The sequence below is a fragment of the Taudactylus pleione genome, unplaced genomic scaffold (genome assembly GCF_031769625.1).
Source record: "Taudactylus pleione unplaced genomic scaffold, aTauple2 ptg000138l, whole genome shotgun sequence".
Classification (NCBI taxonomy): domain Eukaryota; kingdom Metazoa; phylum Chordata; class Amphibia; order Anura; family Myobatrachidae; genus Taudactylus; species Taudactylus pleione.
In genome coordinates this window covers 12,827,988-12,855,186 of record NW_028284540.1, presented here as the reverse complement: position 1 = coordinate 12,855,186, position 27,199 = coordinate 12,827,988, and the positions used below count along the sequence as shown (strand labels likewise).

General features: G+C 43.2%; 1 protein-coding gene across 1 annotated transcript in view; it reads left to right on the top strand.

The window, feature by feature from the left end:
- The window catches only part of GLI2 (GLI family zinc finger 2), a 240,405-nt gene that overhangs the window by 22,686 nt on the left and 190,520 nt on the right, over positions 1–27,199 (top strand). Inside the window, exon 2 of the mRNA XM_088473666.1 lies at positions 13,407–13,556. Coding sequence (XP_088329792.1) covers positions 13,436–13,556 — 121 coding nt within the window. The 5' untranslated portion in view covers positions 13,407–13,435. The remainder of the gene's footprint in view (positions 1–13,406; positions 13,557–27,199) is intronic.

The following is a 27,199-nucleotide window of genomic DNA, read 5'->3' as shown; positions in this document are numbered from 1 at the left end:
CCTGCCCTTGTTACCACCCAAAAACGGCTTCTCCTGTCACTCATTTAACTGGGCTATCTATGCTGGGCGAACGAGCGCTTCCCGATCTTTTGCAGTGGTTCGTGCACGCACATTGCGATGCATGCGCAGATTGCAAATATCGGCCAGCTATGAGCGATCGCATCCTAGCGAGCGGGTCTGAATCAGCTCCAGAGGCCAGAGACGTATGGTACATTGACAGATAGAGACGAGCAGTGGTAGAGCTGAATAAGAGACCTTAAAAGTCTATTCGGAGAGATAGGAGGCAATCCAAGACAGTGTGAGACCTTGGATTCCCAAAGAAGAGAGCATCCAACAGTGATTAATTATATCAAAGGCTACGAATAGTTCAAGTAGAATAAGTATGGAGCCAGTATTTTAGATTAGGTCATAAGTATGGAAACCATATTGATGAGAGTCTAGGAGGGAATTGGAGAAAAGATAGGTTGACAACTCCAAATAAACATGCTTTTCAAGTAATTTAGATAGGAGAGTAGTGAGACTGGGTGATGGCTAGAGAGGGATGAAGGGTTCAGAGACGGATTTTTAATGATTGTCTTGATGACAACTTGTTTAGAGGAAGATGGGAAAGTGCCAGTGGAAAGAGATAAGTTAAAAAAATATGATAACATTGGGATAGGCTGAGGAGAGGAATGGAATGATAAGGAATGGGGTCAGGAAATGAGTTATACCACTTTCAGACAGAAAATGGCAAAAAACCCGGCTTTTCCCCGGCATTTTGCGTGCCAGGCTTTTTGTCATTTTCTATCTGATATCCCTTTCACACAGGAAAATTAAAATCCCGGGTAATTAATTTTACCTTGTAATTTGCTAAACAACCTGGGTTTTTTCCCTGTGTGAAAGGGTCAACCTGGGACTTTATTCATGGGTATACGACCCTGCAGAAAACCAGGGTCGGAGACCTGGGAATTTAGTCCCAGGATGACCCTTTCACACAGGGAAAAATCCTGGGTTGTTTAGCAAATTACCATGTAAAAGTGAATTACCTGGGATTTTCATTTTCAGTGTGAAAGGGTAGTAGTAAAGTAGGACTTTGAGGATGATACAATTTGTTCTGTTAAAGGGGGAAGTTCTGAAGAGAAAATAAAGAAGAGTGGGCAGACAGTAGTGGTTGCATGGCACAATCATTTCTAACAATCTCTTAGGTAGGTGGTGGAGTCATCATATTTTATGTTAGATGTAGAAGATAGAGAAGGGCATTGAAAGTGTTGTGTGTGTTTAGCTTGCGGCAGTAGCCGGTGGGTATGACATGGAGTGACATCAGTAATAGGAGTTATTGCATCCAGAGCAAGGGTTATTGTATTAAAGTTGTCAATAGTAGCAGAGTGAAATGCAGCAGTATGTAGATGGTTGTACAGCTGGAGTTGCAGGAACAGGGGTCAGTGTTAGGGATAATAAAGTGTTATCAGACAGTATGAAAAGTAAATATATAAGCAGAGGTCACTAAAGTCTTGGTCAAGTGTGTAACCATCCTGGTGTAAAGTTTACTTAATATCCAGAGATCCAAGTGTCTGTTTGTTGTGCCTTATGTTGATGTATTTGTTAAATAATTAGTAAAACAAAGTGTCATGTCATATCGGAGAGTGTGGGGCTGGTCTAAAGTTAGTTGCAAGCTTTGCCCAGGTGCAACACTTGTACTTGTAAAACCATTTTGCTCTACAATGAGTATAAATGCAAACTTTTTTTTTACAGCAGTTTGCCTTTATACTAGGGTTATAGCAGTTATGGTGGGGACTCATACAGTAAAATAATTTTAAATATATGAGAAAATTATATGCCTATTGTCAAGACAGAAAATATATTTAAAAACTAAAATACACACAAAACAGGAAACCTAGCTGAACGTATAAAACCTTTTTCTTTGTTGCTATTTTTATCTAACACTTTACTATTGGGTTCTTCTCATGCTGACCCTGGATGGTTTGTCAATTAAATCTAGTTTAAATCTGGATTTGTGACACAGACGCACCCCAGCTACACACAGAGAATGAAGAGATCTATGTAATGTTATTGCAGTGTACACAGTGCTTTGCAGACAGTCTGTACCCTAGTTTTACTAATGGTCCCACTCTTGTCCTTTTATGGTGAGAGGCTCCCTGTCACTAATGGGGGAGTAAAGGCGGCTGGAGAACCAGTGAACAATTTGGGGAGGGGGGTTGCACAATGTATCTGTGTGAGTCACATCTCAGAGTTCAGGAGTTCAGTTCACAGAGGAGAAAACACAGTCAGCCCTCACAGATCTCCCAGCTGTATCTTTTTATCTCCCCCTGAAGGCTTGTCACAGGAAACCGAGGGTGGAAACCGAGGGTGTCGGTATAACCGCCTGCCTCCCCCTCCACAGATCTGAGGAGGCTTCCCTATATAAACCCCAAACTTCTTAGTCAGACCATCAGTGCTGCCCTCTGAATACAGGAAATTGCTGTCTCGGATGTCTATATTAATATTTTCCCTATGACATGTTTGTAAGAGAAACACATTTCTAATGTATCTGGGATCTGTGGATTTGGTTCATAGTTTTATAAGTTTTTATCATCCAACCGTCTCCTCAAAGTTTGTTATATTTTTCCTTTAAACTGTGTGCAGTGTGCAAACATGATTCATGAGTGTAAAAAGGGTGATATGAAATGCAACCGCTTAGAACGTGGGTGGATTAAATGCCTAAAATGTGGGAACGTTAGGAGATGGATCTAAACTGTATGAGCAATGGAAATTATATTAAACAAGTATCACTGTTTGTTTTAAACCTAATAAATCTGTAGCCCTTGAATTTTATTTTGGGGTTGTCTGCGCAGTGCACACCCAGGTAAGATAGTTCTGATCCACCCAGATCCTTCCATCAGAAGATGCCAAAATATGAACCCATCCCCAGATATCACTGTCTCCAATCCATGAGTTTCATTACATACAGGCTCAGCAATTGCAGTGAAATATGAGTTTGAGGTAAATGAGTATTGGGGTCTCATGTAGATCTGGTTGTGAATGTTATTTATTTTTACCCTGTAAAATGTCTCTTCCATCTGTGCATGTGGGGAACTGCGAGTTATCTCGCAGATAAATCCCGGCACATGCGAAGTACAGATCCTGCAGATACACCGATCTTCTCACATCAGTGTAATACGCAAACCATCATGTTTGCGTACTACTCTGAATTTGGCCCTTAGTACTCATTCCACAGTAGTAGTGCATATTTCAAAACTATCTTTTTGTCCTAAAGTGAATTTAATAAAAGTAAATTTTGTATTTGCGATTTGGCAAATACAACTTTATCCAAAATGTATAACATTGACTACTCGTATACCATTTTGTGTCTATGGGCCTGATTCAGAGTTGGGAATAGAGAGAGATATCTCTCTCAACTGATCATCTTGGTGAAACCATGCTGTACTGCAGGTGGGGCAGATTTAAAATGTGCAGAGAGATTTAGATTTGGGAGGGAGGTGTCCGAACTGACATCTAAATTGTAGAGTAATAATAAAGCTGTGCAGTATTTGTGGGCTACATGTAAAAGCAGCCAGTATTTGCCCTAAATGCAAAAAACAAATTATGTATTTACACCCCTTGCATTGCAACATGGTTTGTCCAGGTGCACAGTTAAGTGCTATCTCTCTCTCTATTCCCAACTCTGAATCAGGCCCTATATCTTTGACATTTATTACTGCCACTGTGAAGCCATAAGCATAAACCAGGCACTACTGTTGCATAAACCAGGTGATTATACTACCCTTGCAGAGCTGGACACTTCTTGCATACACAACTAGCTCTACATAATAGGCAAAATGCCTTTTTCCATGATATATTTTACGCTTGAGTTTCAGATGCATATTACATCCAATTTGAAATGAGCCTCTTGGTGTTTCCTGTAATTACTGCCTAGATTGGTGAAGTGGGTGGTTCTCTAACTGTAATTTCAAAATTGACACCTAGGGGTACATTTACCAAAGTGAGAGTTTTTAGAAGTGGAGATATTGCCCATAGCAACCAATCAGATTCTACTTAACATTTAACTAGCACCATCTAGAAAATAATAGCTACAATCTGATTGGTTGCTATGGGCAACATCTCCACTTCTAAAAACTTTGACTTTAGTAAATTTACCCCCTATTATTAAGACACAGGATGTGCAGTAAAAATTAGATTTTACCCCTCCTCACCCAGAACTAATGATCCCACTTGGTGAATAAAGGAGGGTTATTGTTTATGCAACAATACTGAAGGTCTTTCCGCATGTACTTTTACAGGTCAGTATAATATCTACTAAATCTTACAGTTGTTTCTTTTTTAATTTTGGCAGTTTATTTTTCTCTAAAATTGCAATTTATTAACTTTTGACAATACTTATACCCTGTTTCCAGTGCTCAGACATTACTGCCTTCATTCTTACATTGAAGGATTATGAATGTAGAGATTTGAGCAGAGACAGGCAGGAACTTGTAAGGGAGGGTAGGAAAGCTTAGAACTGTCAGACACTTTCTGTTTGGAAGTTCTTGGCAATGACAGAGAGACAGAATCCCAGAATTTTCTTTGCTGAAGGTGTTTGTATAAGTTTGTCTCTATCTCTAGCAGTCTCTACCCGTCCCTGCCTCTCCTACTGTCTGTCTGTCTCTCTCTCTTTTTGATAAAATCTTTAAAGCTGGATACACACTATATGATGTGTGTACCCAGCGACAGAATAACACAATGTAATACTATATAGTGCGTGCCATACACACTGCACGATATGGTGTACGACCCCACAATATAGCGTTACATGCTGCATGTAGCAGCATGGCATCATTCATTACATCGTCCCATCTGCTGTTCTGAACAGCAGATAGGACGATGTGATGAATGACCATCGCGAACGATGTATCAGGCATACACACTGCATGATCCATATGATATAAAGTTCTGATCTGCAACGGATTGATATATTGCACGACAGATTGTATAGTGTTACCCATCTTTATTATAGTATAGATCTGGTCTGTAACTGTTACATATGAATCAGCAAAATGCTATTTAGAACTGTAGGATTAATATTTTGTAGCTGTCGCCTCTCAAATTATATCTTCTTGCACCATTATTTAAAGTAGCTTCACTGAACAATTGAATGGGCGATATATCTAACAGTATGTACCCAGCTTCAGGTTTGATACATCTCCCCCTCAGTCAGGAAACAAATAATAATACATTTATTTACAGACAAGTACACAGGTTGTACATTAGTACAGGTAGACCGGCAATAGACAAGATAAATAAAAATACATTTGGGATCAGATAAAATACAGCCGATAAGATATGAAAAACAATGGAGTTGCACTTTAGTTAATATCTGCCTAATACAACAACAGGGTTGAGTGTCCCTGTTAGGTGTTAGAGCCAACAAGATTAGTTAAAGTGGGTACTATAAAATGATGTGCTGTACAGTACATAGGCAATGTAGAAGAACACCAGTGTATCTGAGAAACAGTACGAGTAGAAGGGCATCTGGAACAAGGGTGTACTCCCTATCTGTGGTGACAATGAAGTGTTAGTGTGTTGCTGGAAGGATCGTACCTGTTGTCTTCTGGCCATTCTACACCCCTGCAGAGTCACAAGTGGTCCTCAATTAAACCTTAAACTTTACACAATTTAGTCAGGAATTTTGAATACAACTTAATCAAACACAATAAGCTTTATTTAGCAGGAATGTTTCCCCAATCGACTCCACTGGGGCACACTCTCCGAAAATAAACTATTTTCATGCAATGCACATATTCAATTTAGTTACATTGGCAACATTGCAATTCAACTACAGGTTCAGTCTCCTACATCCAAAATGCTTGGGACCAGGGGTATTTTGGATAACGGAATATTCCGTATTTTGGAATAATTGCATACTATAATGAGATATCTTGGGGATAGGACCCAAATTTACACACAGAATGCATTTATGTGTTGTATACACCTTATACACACAGCCTGCAGGTAATTATATACACTATTTCAAATAATTTTGTGGCTCAAACAAAGTTTGTGCACATACATGAAATTAATTTATGCTTCAAATACACCTTATACACACAGCCTGAAGGTCATTTTATACAATATATTTAATAATTTGTGCCTTAGACAAAGTTTGTGTACATTAAATCGTCAAAAATCAAGGGTTTCATTATCTGAGTCATGCCAAAAAACTCTGTATTTTGGAATATTCCGTATTTCGGAATACTTGGATATGGGAGACTCAACCTGTGTGTATCTATATATACAGTTAAAATGAACACAATAACCTAGTTTTGCCACATTATAACATTAACATTGACAATTCTCTTTAAATACGTTTGCTAAACACACTGAAACTTTACAAGTTCATTGATGTTTATCCTTACTAAACAGTTTTATACTGCAGTATAAAGTGACTTGGTCTAGACCAGGGGTAGTCAACCTCGGTCCTCGTGAGCTACCAACAGTTCACGTTTTCCAGACCACCTAGTAGGTGCACAGGTGTATTCATTACTAACTAACACATTTGAGAAGATCCACAGGTGGAGCTAATTATATCACTTGCGTTTCTGTGAGGAGACCTGCAAAATATGCACCGTTGGTAGCTCTTGAGGACCAGGGTTGGCTGCCACTGGTCTAGACCATAAGTTCGGTGGTGCACTAAGTGCCTGATTCAGAGCCGGACGCTCTTTAAGAGCGCTCGCTCTGAATCAGGGTGTTTTTTTTTCTTAGTTGCAGCCTCCTGGCCGCTCGCTAAGCTGTGGGTGACCACTCACAGCCTTTGCTGGCGGCCAGGTGATGGTCGCGACCATCGCGACCTTCGGGGCTTGTGACAAGACCCTTGTGGTAGGGTCTCGTCCGTCGCAAGCCCCAGAGAGCTTCCTGCTCTAACAGAGCAGGAAGCTCTCCACTGACATCACTGGTGCATCCGACTAGCACCTTATAACTTTTCACTCTGTCTCCTAACACTGCTTAGTAAATAGACCCCTTTCTCTGATAATGCTTAAAGGGGCAGAGAGCTGCCTCCGATCTCCTCCTTAGTAGGCTATTCCCCAGAATATGCACTGTATGCACTGATACAAGAAAAAATGGGGCGCTTGCAGGCTTCTGTCATGTATTTTAAGCATAAGATCTTGAATTCGGCAATGTGTGATAGGTTTAGGCAAGCTATAGCAATTATAGTGGCAGGCAAGGTATGCTTGGAATAGTAGTTCAACCACATCTGGATAGCAATAGGTTGCCTACTTCTCTGGTATATAGAAACTTCATCAAGCATTTAATCAACCATTGATTTTAAAGAGTTTTTGAACTGCTTTTCAACTTCAGACATTAGCTAATGAATTACCTGACAACTTTCTGTTTATATGACATTTATTATTTCTTATTGTTTGCTACATGTCTGATTATAGATGTTTAACTTTAACCTCCATATTCCTTATTAGTTATACCCCTTTTATACCAGACCTAAAACCCGGGTTATTGCAGGGTTAACTCGGGTAGCTCCTTGGTGTAAAAGGGTAAAGGGTTGGATTGCCGGGTCGAGTGACCCGGCAATCCAACCCAGGTAAATAGCACGGTTTAACACAGGAGTAACCCGTGAAACCCTGCAGTGTGAATGGCGCGCTCCGGGTCACGATGACCTTGAGCATGTCGCATGCCGGCCGATTGGTCCGGCTTCAGTGGCGCTTGGACGTAATCAACGCCAGAAAAGCCAGGTCAATGCAAACTCGGCTCCGGTGTGAACGGCGCCAACTCAGGAATATCCTGGGTCGGCGTGGGGGAAATTCCGGGTCTGATCTGGGTTGGAACTCTGGGGGTCATTCAGACCCGCTCGTGAGCGGCAGTACACTCGCAAGCGGGTCGATGTTCCCCCACTGCGCATGCGCACGATGGAGGGAGCTCCGTCGTGCGCATGAGCGAGACCCGGCGAGCGACGGGCTCTCCATCGCTCCGGGTCTCGCACCAAAGGGGGCTTGCTGTCGATGTTGATTGACAGCACGCCCCCTTTGGTGGGCGTGCCGGGGGCGTGCCTGCCAGGCAGAGGCTTTCCCATGGGAATGCCTACCATCTGAAGCCGGCCCCACTGACATCACTAGTGATGTCAGTGGGAGTGATTTTGGCTCTGATAGAGCCAAAATCACTCCAGGGCTTGTGGCAGCGAGACCCTACCGCAGGGTCTCCGTCGCAAGCCCGATGGTCGCAATGGTCTTGACCATCGCGACCATCATCATGGACGCTCGCATAAGCTGTGGGTGGTAACCCACAGCTATGCGAGCGTCCATGAGGACGCTCCTAAAACAGGTAGGAGGGCCCTGATTCAGAGCGAGCGCTCTGGTCAGAGCGTTCAGCTCTGAATCAGGCCCTCTGTCAGACCCAGAATTTCGGTGTAAAAGCGGTATTATTGTATAAATGCCCTTCGTTCGTAGCTTAGAATGTGAGTTTCTAATATTATTCTGAGCAATTTGCTGAACATGTATGATAAATTCATTATTTGGATGTCATTCTCTTTACACGGTATTCTACAGTCTGTTCCTGATATGTGTGTGTACATTTACACTTAATTTGTTTCTTCTCTGTTTTGTAAAGCAATTATGAGCCCCTCATTAGTCAAACAGATAAACGTAATTAGCTGATAAGGACAAATTGTCCACTGCCTTAGAAAAGGAAGGTATTCATTGAGTGTGTGAGGGTTTGTTTCTGTTTGTATTGAACTTATGTTTTCTGTTGTGGTTGGTATTCTCATTATTTATTTTTTATTTTTGTCTAATATGAAATATTTATGTTTCTAAGAAAACTTATTACATATTTTAACCAGGAAATTCTCCATTATAATCGGATCTGTCTGTCAGTCTCTATGACCTTATTGTTTGCTACATGTGATTCAGCTTCAGACGGTTTTGCTATCGCAGCTGCTAACATGGTAGCAGCTGCAATAGCACTATTATGTAATGCAGCAGGAAACACCACGCCTTCTGCATGCATTACTGATCTGAGCTGCGTCCATGGACGCAGACTCGGATCATCTGCGTTACCCACGGCTGGCTGAGTGACCATGGGTATACTCTAGCCGACCACTGCAGATACACAAAAGCGGCCAGGAAATCTCCATCAGCCCACGGGAACCTGGCCTCCCCTCCCCCCACAACGGTGGCGTCCAAGGCACCCCTGGGCCAAAAGTTTCTTATTGAGTAATTCAGAAAAAATTAAATGAAATAAAGTGTGCTTATATGTCACCCTTAGGTTCGGTTATGTGGTGGTTGACAGGGCTGCACTTTTTTTGTCCACATATTTTTGATTGGCAGCCACCAGCACTGGTCTTGCCTACCACACTGACAAAAAATCATTGTATTTGGTACTAAACCACCAACTTGAGGCACCCCTGGAAGTGCCCTGAGGCACCCCAGGGTGCCACGGCACCCAGTTTGGTAACCACTGCTATAGAGGTTTAGGGAGGCACCTGACTATGGAAAGTCACTTATAGTTTATTGTCTTTTAATTATATTTTTGTTTTTGCCATCCACAATTCCAATCTAAACCAAGGAAAATGGATTGTCGTACGGCATTAGCTATTGCCACATATTAATTTGTACAGATCTAGGACAACACTTATACTGGATAGTATTGAGGGAATGACCACTCCAATAAACAGCAGCAGATTAAATTAATAAATATTTCAAACTCACCTCTGTGCCTTGGGTTCTTTTACATTTTATTACACCCAGGACAACACAGTCTGTATTTCTCCGATGTGGGATGTGTGGAGTTAATACCATGTACATCCTGTGCAGGGATGAAAAACTTGTACCTTCCTCACTTGTCCTCTCCGTCCCTAGTTCCGCACCTTGAATCAATACCAGTATTAACTTGTATGTTATGGTCACATATTACATTGATCACTTCGGAGAGAAGTTGCAGCTAATGCGGGCCATACACGGGGCGATTTGAAAGCGTACGACACCTCGGTACGTTTTCAAATTCAGCCCGATGCATCGCATGCTGCTGTGAATGGTAAACGATGTATCTTACAAGATGCTTCGTTTACCTATTTAACAGCATGACGGATCGCAGATCTTATGGTTTTGCCATAAGATCTAGGATGCCGATGTACTACGGCGGGGACGCGCATCGCCGTTGTACAGCATGCCAAACTACACACGATATGCACGATTAATCGTTGCGATCGATCAAAATTGTGCACATCATATAAAAAATCTTACCGTGCATGGCCGGCATTAGTTTAGGAGGTAATGTTGTGCTTAGCCAAGTATGTAACAAGTATGTAACACATAACATCATTAGTCATAAAATGTATCACTATATGGTATACAAATACACCAAACTAATATAGATGGAAATAGCTAGGCTACTGCATTGAACATCAGATATTCTCTAGATAAAGATGAGTTATTACCATGGATATCAGAGCTTCTGTAGATATACATATATAGGTTATTATACTGAATATCAGAACTTTTGTCAATATACATGTAATAAATATAAGTTCTTACACCGAGGCCTGAATGTAATAGACTCTGATTTGCTGATTCTGAACCCACAAGATTTAATGCGTCAATTAGCTTATTAGTTTCAACAACCTGGCTTTGCATTTACATTTACATTTGGACTTGAATAACACAACTTCTGTAGATAAATATATAAATGCATTAAGGCCTCAGACGCTGCACAACTGCTGGACTCTTGGACTGCCTGGTCGAATTCACTTTGGATGGCAGGAAGTGGGACCGTGTAACATCTAAGGGGTCTATGTAGATAAATTGTTACTTTTCACTATATATCACATCAGTTCGATGCGATGTAGACTTATCTTTCTGACGAAGCGATCCGAAAGCGAGGGCTCGAGCGGTCCATTCTTCTCCTGCGGTCCTCTGAGAAGCACGAAATCGGAAAGCAGGTTAAATACTTCCCTGCTTTCTGTCATTCATTGTCACTTGCTCCGCCCCCTTTATAGACCATCAGCCATTGCAGCAGCTATGTAGTGAGCTGCTGGCCACAGATTAATAGCGTTGTTTCCTCAATTTCAATCAAAATAATAATTGAAGGCTAAAGATAATGTTAATCTCTCAAATGTATTTATATAAATTGTGAGAAACTTGCCCATACTTCCAGACGGCCGCGAGTGCCACTCGATTTTCAGGAGCCTCACAGTCATTCCGGCAAAGTAGACAAGTATGTAGTAAATAGAGGTTATTAATTAAGTTGTCTAAATAATTTCAATAATTTCAACTTGTGACAAATATATATAGGAGGTGGTCTAGGCACAGGTTTTAAGCACGCTAGTATATTAACCGGTAATTAATTTGTTTACCATGATAATATTTCATACAAGCGAATTTCATGAGTTTTGTAGCTGGTGGTGCTCCCCTGGAGTCAGTAAGTCATAGAAAATGAGAAGGAAAAAGAAGACTCTTGTTTGGGTGCCCCAAAACAAGAGTCTTCTTTTTCCTTCTCATTTTCTAAATAATTGCAACAACAGTAAGTAAGCCTTATTTTCATTTTTTTTTTTCATTTAGTTTATGGACATGTCCCAGAATAGGGCTTTAGTGACCCCGCAATGTTTAGGTGGCTATAGACTGACAGCTGCGGACTTCCTCCTACTGTGTATTCTCAGTTGCTGTTTCTAAAAATGTCACCATGTCATGTTCTAAGCAGCTGTGTTTGTATTTTACTTGGAAACAATTTGTAAATGCCTGGACCGTGCAGGATGCAGTTACCTAGAGGGAACTTGTAAATGACATCTCTCTAAATGTAGTCCTTCAGTTTCTTTCTTACCGAGTGCACCTGAGGTCTTGTAAGGATTGTGTGTATACTTCAGTTAGAGAAATCAGACAGAGCCAGTACCTATCATGTAATATGTTTATGTCTGTATACAAGTGTAGGGTGAGACAGACTACGCAGTGTATAAAAATTCCCCCTTTTGTATGTATTTACACTGTACTAGTGCCATCTTAATTGTGTCTGTACTCCAGGTATAGAAACTTTAAATTAAAGTAAAATGTTCTCCCCGGTGCTCGGTTAACATTATTACACAAATTTATTGAACAGGAATATAAATATAATTACAATGGAATCGTTCTCATCTGTGCAATGTGTGATATGCAAAGTTAATGGTTTTGCTCATGTCGAACACATGTGCTAATGCAGTTTTGCTTGAATCTGATTCTTGTGCTCGCTTAAGCCTGTAGTGTCAGAATAGAGAGGAAAGGGTGGACTTACGTAGGTCGAGTACAGTGAGGGTGTGTTTAAGTAATAGTGAATAGATGCAGGCTGTCCTAGCTGTATCATTGATGGGTGGCTGAGGGCTGGTGCAAATACACACTGATTTGTGTTTTTGTGTCCTTTTTTTTTTTTTAGCAATCTTTGATGGGTGAGACAGAGAGTTGTTCCAGCTACGGATGAGCAGTATATGGATGTTTTTGAAGGTTTCCATAATATTTAAGTATGGGGGCAACGTAACATGGGGGTACCTGAGCAGATATCAGCGATATCACAGAAGCAGTCCCCATAGAAAGTGAAAATGCACAATTTACTAAGCTCAGTAGAGTTTGGTTTTAGATGGCATTAGCCACTGCAGTCTACAATCGATCCCACTCCTTTAGCTGATATTTGTACGTGCGCAGATTGATGTATGCACATACGCATTAGGCAATCTAGTCCAGAACCCAACAGTAAAGTGTAGCCGATGTCCGGAGAATCTTCCTACATTGCCCCAGAATAAATTATTTCTTACTGCCTCTTTTTTATGTGCTTCCAAAACAAAACATAAATTCAATCTAATCAGTCATTATACTGCCAGCAATACTGTTTAATCCCACAAAATGTCTCTGGTTTAGAATACCCAGTTACTGTAGCTGGGGCCTTGGAATCTAATACAGATAAAGATCCAGGTCCTTGTGCAAATCTAAACATACAAAATGGAGACTATCCTGACAGGTCCCAGAATGAATCTGTGGTTTTCCACAATGATCTCTTTAGCAAACCCTGTACACTTGCATCATATAAAGATATCTTAAAAAGGAAAATGTCATATATGAGGCATGGAGGCAAAAGTCACTGTATGTTCCACATGGCACGTTTTAATGGTACACTGCATTGACAACATTATTTTTCTCTTTATTTTGTTTTATAATGTAAAGTTTATTTTTCTGGTAATAAACAAATAACATTATTGAAAGTTCACATTTGCTCTGTTTTATTTCCCTTTGCCTATGTAGGTCCATGGGATCTCCACAAGTGCCTTACACAGCTGTCAGGTCTTGTTCCATGTTGAAGCTTTCTTTACTCACTTTTGGTCTAGCTCAAACTATATTGGCTAATCAGGGGTAATACAGATAGCAGTGTTTGCAGCACAGAACCTGCCTAACACTGAGATTTCCCTTTTACAGACTCCATCTCTGGAATATGAGTTACTGACATGGACCACACTGGGCCAGTGAGCACAGCACACAATAAAGAGACCAAAAGTTCAGTTCTGGATGGAAATGGCTTTTCTGAAGTTGGAAAGAAACCGGGCCTGCTGACCACTACGGCTGGAGGTACAGTACATTGTCTTTTCTTTTGTCTGCTTAGCATGTACAATAGGTTTCTAAATCTGTGTATTACACATTCAAGTGTACTCATGTTACTCAAAATACAACATGTGCGATGAATAAAATGTATACATTCCAATCTGATTTACTGACACACATGTTGATAAAAGAACATTTTTGCCAGTCCCTTGTGTAGAATGGACGACACTACATATATATAAGGCTGTGATAATATAGCCCTGTGCTTGCCAGTAGGACAAGTGTTGCCAGTCCCTTGTGTGGAATGGATGACTCTTCATATCTATAAGGCAGAGATCATATAGCGCTGTGCTCGCCAGCAGGATAAAAGTTGCCAGTCCGTGGTGTGGAATGGATGACACTTCATATCTATAAGGCAGAGATCATATAGCGCTGTGCTCACCAGTAGGACAAATGTTGCAACCCTGGTGTGGTATGGACGATACTTCATATCTATATGGCTGAGATACTGTAATATAGTGCTGTGCATGCCAGTAGGACAAATGTTGCCAGTCCTTGGTGTGGAATGGACAATACTTCATATCTATATGGCTGAGATAATATAACACTGCTTGCCAGTAGGACACATGTTGCAAGTCCTTGGTGTGGAATGGACAATACTTCATATCTATATGGCTGAGATAATATAGCACTGTGCTTGCCAGTAGGACAAATGTTGCAAGTCCTTGGTGTGGAATGGATGATACTTCATAATATCTATATGGCTGAGATAATATAACACTGTGTTTGCCAGTAGGACAAATGTTGCCAGTCCCTGGTGTGGAATGGACGATACTTCATATCTCTATGGCTGAGATAATATAGCGCTGTGCTTGCCAGTAGGACTCATGTTGGATCAAATATTAAGCAGAAAACACTAAAAACAAATGCTATATCCATTGTGAAAATGATCATTATTAGTTTGAAGATTTTTAAAAACAATTTCAATTATATATTTTTTAGTAACTGATATGTTGAGCTCATTATAACGTCTAGATTTCATATAGCAATAACATATTCTAAATAAAACTACATATACATATGGAAGGTTTATTAACAGAAAACGACAACCATTCTGTCAAATAGGACATTTGTTCCATGTGATTTAAACCTGATGTGAAGGAACTGGAGGATTTAACACTTCTCTGGGTGCCGAACAAGTTTTTATTGATGGTCTGCTGGTCGGTTATTGACGAAAACAGCATGGCCAGTGTGTCACGCAGAGCTGGGGGAAACGCCTTTGAAACCCGCAGGGGGGCAGTCTTTATGGATTTAATTACCTTTGTGGCAGATGTTGAGGTGTGATTGTACACAGACTATTAAAGTTTAGAGCTGGATGGTGAAGTAGCCTCCTAATTGATGGTTTCCAGGACTTGCCCCCTCCCCCAATATCCTTCTAATGTTACTGAACTTTCCTGGGAGATTTCCGGGGTATGATTGATGACACAATTTCTGCCCCAGCCAGTTAAATATAAATCATATTGGTTTGTTTGAAAAAAATGGGGAGGTAGTTATCAGACATTGGGCCTGATTCAGACTTGGGAATAGAGGGCCTGATTCAGAGCCGGACGCTATTTGCGCTCGCTCGTTCAGAAAAAGGGGCCAGCTATTTAAATTGAGCGCTCGCTCTTTGCGGTCTGTTGACGCCTCTATGTCTGAGCGGGCGAATGAAACATGCGCTCGCTATTTTGTAAAGACGCCCCCTGGCTGCTCGCATCCTATGTCATCTCCGTTATTTATTTGATTAATCAAGTACATCGAAAGGCATCTGAACTGCTCGCAGTGCTTGTGGTAGGATTTTCCTACCGCAATCATGCAAACAGTTCAGCCTAAGAAACAACCAAGTGACGTGGTCGATGACGCTGCTTTGTTAATTATGCACACCCTTAAAACGCCCGTTTTGATTTTTTGGCACGCCTGCGTTCGGATCACCACTCCCCGTTTTCAAGCACCTTCCCCTGTTACCACCCACAAACGCCTCATCCTGTCACTCAAATTAGCAGGCACTCGCTATTTTGCGAGCGCTCGATTTCCGACCGCAATGACTGGTTGGCGCATGCGCATTACGACGCATACGCAGATGTGCGAACATCGCTTGGAGCGAACGAGTGGCCGCTTACGAGCGGCTCTGAATCAGGCCCAGAGTGAGATATCTCTCTCAACTGATCATCTTGGTGAAACCATGCTGCACTGCAGGTGGGACAGATTTAAAATGTGCAGAGAGATTTAGATTTGGGAGGAGTGTTTCCAAACTGACATCTAAATTGTAGAGTAATAATAAAGCTGTGCAGTATTTGTGGGCTACATGCAAAATCAGCCAGTATTTACCCCACATGTAAAAAAAAATATTTACACCCCTTGCATTGCAATATGGTTTGTTCAGGTACACAGTTGAGAGAGATCTCTAATTCTATTACCAACTCTGAATCAGGCCCATTGGTCAGATACTGGATAGAAATTAAAGCTGGGCTCACATTAAATGATATGTTGTCCGATCCCGCAGATCAGAGCGACATATTGGGTACATTGTCTACTGTGTGTACCCATGATATGCGCACTCCCGCGGGTCGCTAGAGACATCCATTGTCAGCCCTGCAGAAGGCAGCATGACTCATATGCTGGTCGGCATCGGCAATTGTGTATGCACTTGCCTCATGCCGGGTCCCGTCGCTGGTGATGTTGTGCTGGGTACACAGCGTTTATTGTGTATATGAAAGGGCATGATTTTGTATCTAGAGGGTTTGAGGGTGATGGTAAAGCACAATATAATGACCTTAACTTATTGCAAATGTAACAGAGCAGAGCATGATATTTATTTAATATATTTATTAACAGTTTCTTTTATAGCGCAGCATTTTTCGTTGCGCTTTACAATTTGAAACAAAATGAATAGAACAAGACTGAGTTGTAAGAGACAGACATAAAGGTTAGAGGGCCCTGCTCGCAAGCTTGCAACCTACGATATAAATCAAAGCTATACTTCACATGTATAATGGTTAGCATTACTGCCTCACAGCACTGAGGTCGTGGGTCGTGGGTTCAATTCGCACTATGGGCCTGATTCAGAGCCGCTCGTAAGCGGCCGCTCGTTCGCTCCGAGCGATGTTTGCCCAACTGCGCATGCGTACGGATCGTTATACGCATGCGCTAACCAGTCAGTGCGACCGAAATTCATGTGCTCGCAAAATAGCGAATGCCTGCTATTTTGAGTGACAGAAAGAGGCGAATGTGGGTGGTAACAGGGGAAGGTGCTTGAAAATGGGGAGTGGAAATCAGAACGCAGGCGTGCTTAAAGGTCAAAACGGGCGTTTTATGGGTGTGCATATTTAAAACAGCAGCGTCATTGACCACGTCACTGGGTTATTTTATAGTCAGAACTGCTCGCAAAATTGTGGTAGCAAACACCAACCCCAAGAATAGCGAGCAGTTCATACCCTTGTCGATGTACTCGATTAATCTAATAAATAGCGGACATGACGTAGGATGCGAGCGGCCAGGGGGCGTATTTTTCCAAAAAACGAACGCAAGTTTTGTTCGCTCGATCAGACATAGAGGCGTGAACAGACCGCAAACAGCGAACGGTTCATTTGAATAGCCACCCCTAGTTTTAGAACGAACGACCGCAAATAGCGAGTGGCTCTGAATGAGGGCCTATGGCCCTAACTGTGTGGAGTTTGTATATTCTCCCTGTGTTTGAGTGGGTTTCCTCTGGCTGCTGTAGTGTCTTCACACACTCCAAAAATATACTGGTAGGGTAATTGGTTCCCAACAAAAATTAACCCTAGTGTGTGTAAGCATGTGGTAGGGAATATAGAGGGTAAGCTCCACTGGGTCAGGGACTGATGTGTATGGCTAAAATATTCTCTTAAAACGCTGCAGAATATGCGTGCGCTATAAAAATAGCTGGTAAATAAATAAATACCTCTTAATTACTGAGCCTCTACTGCTTAGCCGTTGAGCCCTTACTTCTAAACCACTAAGTCTCTTCTTAATCACTGAGGCCCTCATTCAGAGCCGTACGCTCTGAGCAGAGCGCACGCTCTGAATGAGGGCCGGGCTCCATTTTCATGGAGCGTCCTCCTGGACGCTCGTATAGCTGTGGGTCACCACCCACAGGCTATACGAGCGTGCTTTGTGATGGCCGCGATGGTCGAGACCATCGCGACCATCGAAATTGCGAGCCGGAGCCTGCGGTTGAGGTTTTCAACCGCAAGCTCCGGAGTGATTTTGGCTCTATCAGAGCCAAAATCACTCCCACTGACATCACTAGTGATGTCAGTGGGCCGGCTTCTGACGGGAGGCGTTCCCGTGGGAACGCCCCCGTCAGGGAGGCACGCCCCCGGCACGCCCACCAAAGGGGGCGTGCTGTCAATCAACATTGACAGCACGCCCCCTTTGATCGGACACAACGAGCGAAGGACTTTCCTTCGCTCGTCGCGTCTGGCGCATGCGCACGACGGAGCTCCCTCCGTCGTGCGCATGCTCAGTGCATAACATCGACCCACTTGCGAGCGGACAGCCGCTCGCGAGTGGGTCTGAATCAGGCCCTGAGTCTCTTAACCACTGAGCCTCTGCTTCTTAATCACTGAACCTTCTGTTTTTTAACCACTGAGCCTGTGTTTCCTAAATACTGAGCCTCTCCTTTTCCCTCATATTATGCACGTTCCTGAATGTATAGCCCTGACTTAAAGATTCTGGCCCTCATTCAGAGCCGTACGCTCTGAGCAGAGCGCACGCTCTGAATGAGGGCCGGGCTCCATGAAAATGGAGCGTCCTCCTGGACACTCGTATAGCTGTGGGTCACCACTCACAGGCTATACGAGCGTGCATTTTGATGGCCGCGATGGTCGTGACCATCACGACCATCGAAATTGCGAGCCGGAGCCTGCGGTTGAGGTTTTCAACCGCAAGCTCCGGAGTGATTTTGGCTCTATCAGAGCCAAAATCACTCCCACTGACATCACTAGTGATGTCAGTGGGCCGGCTTCTGACGGGAGGCGTTCCCGTGGGAACGCCCCCGTCAGGGAGGCACGCCCCCGGCACGCCCACCAAAGGAGGCGTGCTGTCAATCAACATCGACAGCACGCCCCCTTTGATCGGACACAACGAGCGAAGGACTTTCCTTCGCTCGTCGCGTCTGGCGCATGCGCACGACGGAGCTCCCTCCGTCGTGCGCATGCTCAGTCCATAACATCGACCCACTTGCGAGCGGACAGCCGCTCGCGAGTGGGTCTGAATCAGGCCCTCTGTTTTGTGAAAGAATGACTTTGGAAAAGGGATTTTGTTTTTTATTCTTTTTTGTGTTAGAATTTATTTTTATGTAGAACAAATCTCTGTACTTGCCCCGTTCACTATAAATTGAATCAGTTATGTATTCTGCTTTAAATAATGTGTTCTTTCACTTCATGCAAGCCTTTATTATTATTCTTATTACTATATTATTATAATTTTTTTATAAAGTATTTTTCTTCAAAAAGAGTCAAGTCATTTTACATTTGAAGGTAACCGGACATTAAACAGTGGAGGTGTGGCAGCCGATTTCAATTCTATTGGTAACAATAAGCAAAGCAAAAAGCACACACAATGTCATTATCAGCTCCACGCATCATTCATCCTATCAGTAACCGATGAGGCAGCCATCTTGGACGCACTACGTCTTTCAAGCAGCAGGATAAGCAAAACATATTACTGTGATATACAGGGTGGGAATACAGAAAGCATGGCCTAGATCACATGAAATACATACCATATTGGTTATACAAGTTGCATACAGAATACAGGTCATCCAATGAATTAACAGTTTCAAGGATTGTTCAACCTACACAAAGGTACCTGACGAGGCAGCCATCTTGGGCACACCACACAGGTTACCCTGGCCAGGATAAGCTATACCTGCAGACATGGTAGCCAGTGGGATAACAGTATATGACAGGGTTGCCGACATTTAACTCCCTCCTTCCGGGAGGGAGCTGTCGGGCAAACACAGGGGAAAGTCTTACGGCGAAAAGGGGGTGTGTCACGGGAGAAAAGGGGGCGTGGTTAGGATGATGACACGTCATTGGGGGCGGGGCATGGGCGTGACAGCGCAATCACGTCATCGTAGTCCCGCCCCCTCTTCACAATGCCGATATTAATGGCATTGTGATGCAGGGGGCGGGACTATGATGACGCGATTCAGCGCAAATCGCATCATCGGCCCCCCCGCTGCCGGGGTTTATGCAGGTGGGTCGCTGGGGCCGGGAGACTTGCCTACCTTTCCGGGGGGCCGGGAGCGGCACCCGATTTTCGGGAGGCTCCCGGCCGAATCGGGAGGGTAGGCAAGTATGGTATATGAAGGGTAAGATATGACATCAAAGATACCCACAGAGCCATCAGATCCACAGATTATTCATCATACACATAGCAGTATCAGACGAAAGATCATATTGGGCGCACAAAATAGGATGCAGTGGACGAGCGAAGCAATTTGTTGAGGCGTGATTTGCACTGGGGCATTTCAAAACATAGCGTATCAGAGACATATCAGACATAACTAAAAACAACTATAACAGTGGTCCAAGGCATACATTGCGGTATCATCAGAGTACTGGTGAGGAGGCCTAAGATTTTATTGCAAACTGACTATTACTTACCATGCAGGAAAACGAAAATGCAGGTGCACACTCTAAGCACTAAGAAATTGAATACTGATAGTCAAATAATTTTTGCCCATCAGTATTGTTAGGGCTCAGTCCAATTAAACGCGAAATATACGCAGATGCGAGTCATCCCGACAACAGCCGCACTTGACGGCAGCCCGAATTTGCATAAAAATGCTCGCAGGCCTCTAGGGTTCCAAGCAAAATTATGTTAATTCTGTCTCGGAGAGGGCTGCGAGGGGTGCTTGATGCCGTGCCGTTGCCGGGCTTTTAACACCATGACATCGGCAACTCACACCTTTCGCAATCAATTGGATTGATCCCTTAGTGCTTAGAGTGTGCATCTGTATTTTCTCTTTCATGCTGCCTGGTACTACAAGTCTAAGCATGGTAGCGCCTCTTATTATGTTTAAAATTAGGGTGTGCAGTCCAGGCTCCTGCCTAAATATTATATACCTTATAGAGCTCTAAAACAATAATGGGGAACCACTTACCTAGTTGGTTCGTACATTAATGTGGACAACAGCTTTATTGCGCCCTGTGCCAGCTATGCCTCCTGAGCGCACAATGTTATGCCGAGGTGCGGGCCATCTGTATCGGGAATTACAGCACCACCCGGAGCATCGCCAGGATGTTCCAGGGGGCTGTACATGCTGCATTGTGCATGTCTGGAGCGTCCAAAGGACGCTTCAGGACTGCAGCAGCGATTCTGGCTGCCAGAACCCTGCTAGCCAGATGCAGGGGCCGTGGGGCAGTTACTGTGCCGACCATATGCTCTGCGCGACGACAGGGCTCGCACACCCCTAGTTACTTCCCTGGTGTGGATACCTATTATCCTCTCCTGGGAAATGCTTCCATAAACTAGATGTGTTCAGGTTTTGTGGTGAGGTGAAAAAAATGTGAAGAGTTGCACAGTTGTGTGTTTGTAACATCAAAATACAACCATCTATCACTTTAGAACAATGTATTTTTCAAATAAACAATTTTTTTTAATCTAAAATAATATCTAATTGGTCCCAATTCATAGCTTGAATAAATCAGTAGGACACCTCAAGACTGTCAGTATTACATGTGGCATTTCTTACATTTAAGCATTTATTTTACATTGGGCAAAATACACCTTGAAATGCGATTTTCCATTGAGTGCAACTGGGAGGAGTAAAATGCGTGTAATTTAAAGTATAAGGTGACTCCGTCATGATAGACTGTTTGCAGAGTAAAACTGTGTGTAGAGCAAGGAATGTGCCTAAAAAGCAACTATTCCATCCTATTATTGTACTACTCAGCAAAACTAGAACAGGCGCACTTTTACTGCCCTCACTCTGCTGACTCCTCCCTTTCTTTCTATGCAAAGTTTTTTTCCTACCCAAACCTGTGTGCTTCGTTGGAAATACAGACACACTTGCGCAAATGCAGACCCAAGGCCTTGCACACCTGTGACTGAGGCCCTTTGATTCTTATTCTGTTTTCTAGTGTGATCCGTTTTTATTTTTTTTGTATTATGCTCTGAGGTCACTCTGGATTACCACCTCAGAGCGGTCCTGACAATAAAATCACTGATCTCTGTTATTTTTTACTTCAGAATTCAGCTTCACTCTTATAAAGAAGAGTTTTGGTTCTGCCAGTAGCAGGTTTTAGTCAGAGCTCTGGGAAAGTTCTGTGACCTCCTACTAAGGTCCCCATCTCCCAGTAACAAGTCCCCTGCCTGCTGTACAAGCTCTTATCTCCTGCTGAATGAATGATGAAAGCCAAGATCTCACCGTGAGGAGCTAGAATTGAGAATTTACAGGGACAGTGTTTGAAGGTTGAGCCGAGAAGTGATGAAAGAGATGACTAATTAGTTGTAAAAAGCCCTTAAAGGATTCCTAATAAATAACTTACAGTGACCAGCTGGGAGGTGGGAGCCAGACAAGCCTTTTTGTATTCAATCTTTTTGCAATTATATTTCATGTTAGCGATGGAAACATTGAGTCAAATGCAAAATGTGTGTAATGTATTGGTTGTATTTTAGGACAGATATTGGCAGGGTGTTCTGGGACTTCTAGTTCAGTTGCTGCTGAAACGCAACACGGTGCCCACATCTACCTAAATTAGTGGTTCCCAAACTAGGTGCCGTGGCATACTGGTGTGCCGCGAGGCACTTGCAGGGGTGCCACAGGCTGGTGGTTCAGAAACAAATCAAATTATTTATGATCAATATGATAGGCAAAACCAGTGCTGGTGGCTGCCACTCATAAAATATATGGATGACTTTTAGTTCCACACAGTTGTAAGATATCTACATGCTTTCATCATAGGATAAAATTGGGATTTTCTAAATTATGGTTTGTGGCATGAGCACCCTAATACTGGGACCTAATAAATTATCAACGTGTGATCTAACTGGCCCATTTCCTCCAGCACAGTTCTGCTAATGATAATAAATTGATTCAGGAGCTAATAAATTAAAAACACACAACAGATTAACTGAACGTGTCTGCTGAGTCCATTATCATTCACGTATCTGGTTAGTAGGGTTCACATGTCAATAACAGCGCCACAAAAACCTTCCATTCAAAATCTAAATTGATTGATTGGCCAATAATATGACCAGTTATTAAGCTGAGCCCCAAACGATTACTTACCCCACTGTTCCTCTTTGCTTCAATAAACAGGAGAAGAAGCAAATTTTGCCTTCCCCTGGAGAGAGAAGGGTTAAACCTGTGATCTGAATCCTGATTTATGGTCACAGTAGGGGAAGCTGAGCGTTTAATCTCTCGGCAGTTTGCTGCTCTCCAAAATCTGTCACATCTGATTTCTTCAACTTGCTGCAAAATACAGCCCCCTATATACACAGTCTCCGCATGTTTAATAGCGAGTATATTCAGATTGTTATCACGTTCTTCATGTTTAAGTGGGTTACTTTGGGCGAATGCTATTAAATCTGTCCTTTATTTTACTTGCCTGTCTCAGATTATTTATTTCTTACACTTTCCGGGTCCTTTGGAGAGCACAGCTAATGCAGATTTTTAATGTGTTATTTACACACAAAATAACCTATTTACAGCCATGTATATGATGCCTGAGCTTGAACTGCTCCTTGCCATGTGCTGTATCTACATGAACAATCTGAGCCACTAATAGAACCATTTATCACCGGACCAGTCATTTATTATCCTGCGGTGTCTGTACCGCTGATATATCTAAAATACTATGGGGCCTATTCATCATCACTTAATTTTTACAAAAGCAGGTGAAAAATTAAGTTTTCGGGCCATTCATCAAGAAGGTAAAGCAGGAGATATCACAGATATCTCCTACTTACCTTTTTCTTGCAGAATGGCCCGCTGTCCCCATACACTAGTATGGGGACAGAATTCATAAAGCTCCAAAAATACAATATTTTTGGAGCTTGAGTGCAGTAGGATTCGCTATCTTCCGATGGCGAGTGCTCCCGCTCCGGGCTTGCAACCTACTCTTTCCCTATGGGAGGTCCGGGTTGCGAAGCGGAATCCTTTTGAATTCCTCCGCCCTTGCCCGGTTCCTTCCGCCAGACGGCAGGACTCTTGTGCTCATGCGTGACCTGTAGGCCACACATGCGCACTCCTGTCACTGCTCCGAAAGGAGAAGTAAAAAGAATCACTGCTCTGAAAAGGAGCAGTGAAGCTGTTCGCTGGGACATCTGATTTTGCATCAGCTGTCAACGCGTCGGAGCAATGATGAACTGCTCCGGATTCCACAGCGAGTTAGAATGTTAATTATCGGGGTCCGTTCGGACCCCGATAATTAACTTCATGAATAGACCCCATAGTAAGCTACAAACCTAGTTTTTTTTTATCATTTTGACATGTCCCAGCAGATCTTGCCTACAACAGGGTGTTGCTAACTTTGGCCCTCATTCAGAGCCGTACGCTCTGAGCAGAGCGCACGCTCTGAATGAGGGCCGGCCTCCATGAAAATGGAGCGTCCTCCTGGACGCTCGTATAGCTGTGGGTCACCACCCACAGGCTATACGAGCGTGCATTTTGATGGCCGCGATGGTCGAGACCATCGCGACCATCGAAATTGCGAGCCGGAGCCTGCGGTTGAGGTTTTCAACCGCAAGCTCCGGAGTGATTTTGGCTCTATCAGAGCCAAAATCACTCCCACTGACATCACTAGTGATGTCAGTGGGCCGGCTTTTGATGGGAGGCGTTCCCGTGGGAACGCCCCCGTCAGGGAGGCACGCCCCCGGCACGCCGACCAAAGGGGTCGTGCTGTCAATCAACATTGACAGCACGCCCCCTTTGATCGGACACAACGAGCGAAGGACTTTCCTTCGCTCGTCGCGTCTGGCGCATGCGCACGACGGAGCTCCCTCCGTCGTGCGCATGCTCAGTCCAGAACATCGACCCACTTGCGAGCGGACAGCCGCTCGCGAGTGGGTCTGAATCAGGCCCTTTGTCCTAATTTTTGTGTATAAAAATTAAATACTGCACATTAAATGAATCTAATATAAGGATCCCAGAACTTTCAGAACATTGGGAAAACCTTGTGAAGGGACATTTACTACTTATTGAGTGTCTGATACTCTAAATGCTTACATTTTACAACTAATTCTGATAATTTAGCATAAATGGCTTTACTCATAGGGGTAAATTTACTAAGAATCGTTTTGGTCCTGATTTGTCCCATTTTTCAACTCAGATTGGATCGATCAAAAATCACCGTTGTTTTCACTTTAAAAATCGTGAATTTACCATGCTCCTGGTTTTGACAGGATCCTTTTGTTTGATGGTGTATTGATGAAACCTCTCCGTGTTGAAGCCCCGATTTGTCTGGCCGACTTTCTCTCCCGAACAAGCAGCCTGCACATGAAATATGTGCAGGCTGCTTGTTTGTTGTTTTATATTTAAGGGTTAATTTATTTGTAAAAAATTATGTTGTGTCCTCCCCTCCAAAAAGCCTAACCACCCCCACACTGGTCAGCCAGTCCTGGTTCCGAAAATTATGGGGAACAAAACGAGTAGGGTTCCCCCGTAATTTAGGAACCAGCACCTGGCTGTAGGACATGTGCTGGTTTTAAATATAGGAGGGAAAAATACATAGGGGTCTCCCTATATTGGACCCAAACCGACCGGGGTGTAATGCCACAGCCTGGAGACCCTATTACTGGGTCTCCAGGGCCAAAGCAGTCTCACCCCAAGCTGGTCAGGCCAAGCTAGGGATCTCAGGGAAGATGAGGACCCCCCAAAAAAGGGTCCCCTTCTCCCGAAACCCCAGGCTTGGTCTGAAGCCTGGGGCTCTTCCCCGCACCCCCTGGAGCGGTGGGGAAGGGGGTAATAAAGTGTTAAATAGTATTAAACTATTGAATTTTACACTGGAACTACAGGTGCCAGCATGCCTGTCCTTTGGCACTTGTGGGCTTTACATGTAGCGTCCGCTCATTGGCTGGGACCCACATCTAACCAGCCAATGAGCGGCCACTACATGTAAAGCGGCCTCTGATTGGCTGGCGGCCCGTGGGAATTCCTAAAGAGGCCCGGCTTGGGGTGAGAATGCTTTGGCCATGGAGACCATGATAACAGGATCCCCCGGCTATGGCATTATACCCCGGTCGGTTTGGGTCTGGTGCTGGTTTTAAATATAGGGGAACCCTTACGCATTTTTTCCCCCTATATTTAAAACCAGCACAGGTCCTGTAGCCAGGTGCTGGTTCCTAAATTACGGGGGGAACTCTACTCTCTTTGTTCCCCCGTAATTTTCTGAAACAGGACTGGCTGACCAGTCCAGTTCTGGTTATACTTTTTGTGGGGGATCCCACGTACTATTCATTATTAAACATACACAAATCACACTGATTTGTGTATGTTTGATGGCAACTCGCAGCTCAGGAAGTGGTGTGCATTTGAAACGTCTATTGACTCCCCGATTTGGCTGTAAAAACATCCGAATATAGCAAGATGAATAATGGGAAATCTCGATTTAGGCTGAAATGAATGAAAAGAACTTCCGATTTGAGCCGATGGTGAATTCATTTCTAGTGAAAATAAATGCTGAATTTGCGGCATTAAGTCACCCGATTTTAACCCCAAAATATGAACAAATTACCTGACTTTAATAATAGTTAATTCACGATTTGCAAAGAAGTGATATTTTCACCCGAGATGGCAATTTCGGACCAACACGAATCTTAGTAAATTTACCCCATAGAGTGAGTTCGGAAAGTCCCTCCACAGTGACTGTGCTAGGTGAGTGACAGACAATGGCGGCTCCAGATGTGGGACTGCAGCACAGTGCAAAATTCAAAAAGGGGAGCCACACCAACTGCCAACCCAAACGCTGCCAAACATCACCGGTCGGGACTCACTGGCACTTGGTGTGGGTCCTCTATTTGAAGTTTGGACTGTCACACAATGAGCACACTGTCACTGTGGAGGTACTTTCTGAACTCCTGAATAAGGAGCAATTCAATTGGAAGTAATGACTGCAAAATGCCAGAGAAACTTTCTGAATGCCAGCACCATGTATGATATTGGGGTACTGTAATTCTCAGTGACATCACACATTGTTGAGAATTGAATTGAATTGAGCCCTTAGATGTGTACAAGAGCCTGTCCTACAGCAATTATGAACGTGCATGGCAGGAATTCGGAGTAAGAGGGGTCAGACCGCAATATTCTGCTAGTTGGGTGGTGAGGAGAAAATAATGAAAAAGATCCAAAAAACAGTGATTTTTCCCCATTAGTTGTACAAGCATAAATGTATAAACAGTGAAATAGTAATATTTGTATTGTATGTTTATGTGGTAAGTTAGGTTCAGCGGTCTTTGCAGTTGGGGGAAATCAGGTCCTTATTAAATCCGTAATCCTAAATCCACTTCTCTAGATTTCTTTCTCACTCTTCCCTGGAAGGAGTCGGCCCCTTGACAGCAAAACCTGTTGTATTTTGGTTAAAAGGTTGAATATACAGTTGGTTATTACCAGCAGTCGTAAACCAAATGATCCTTTAATCTACTTGTGGATAAAATGGCTT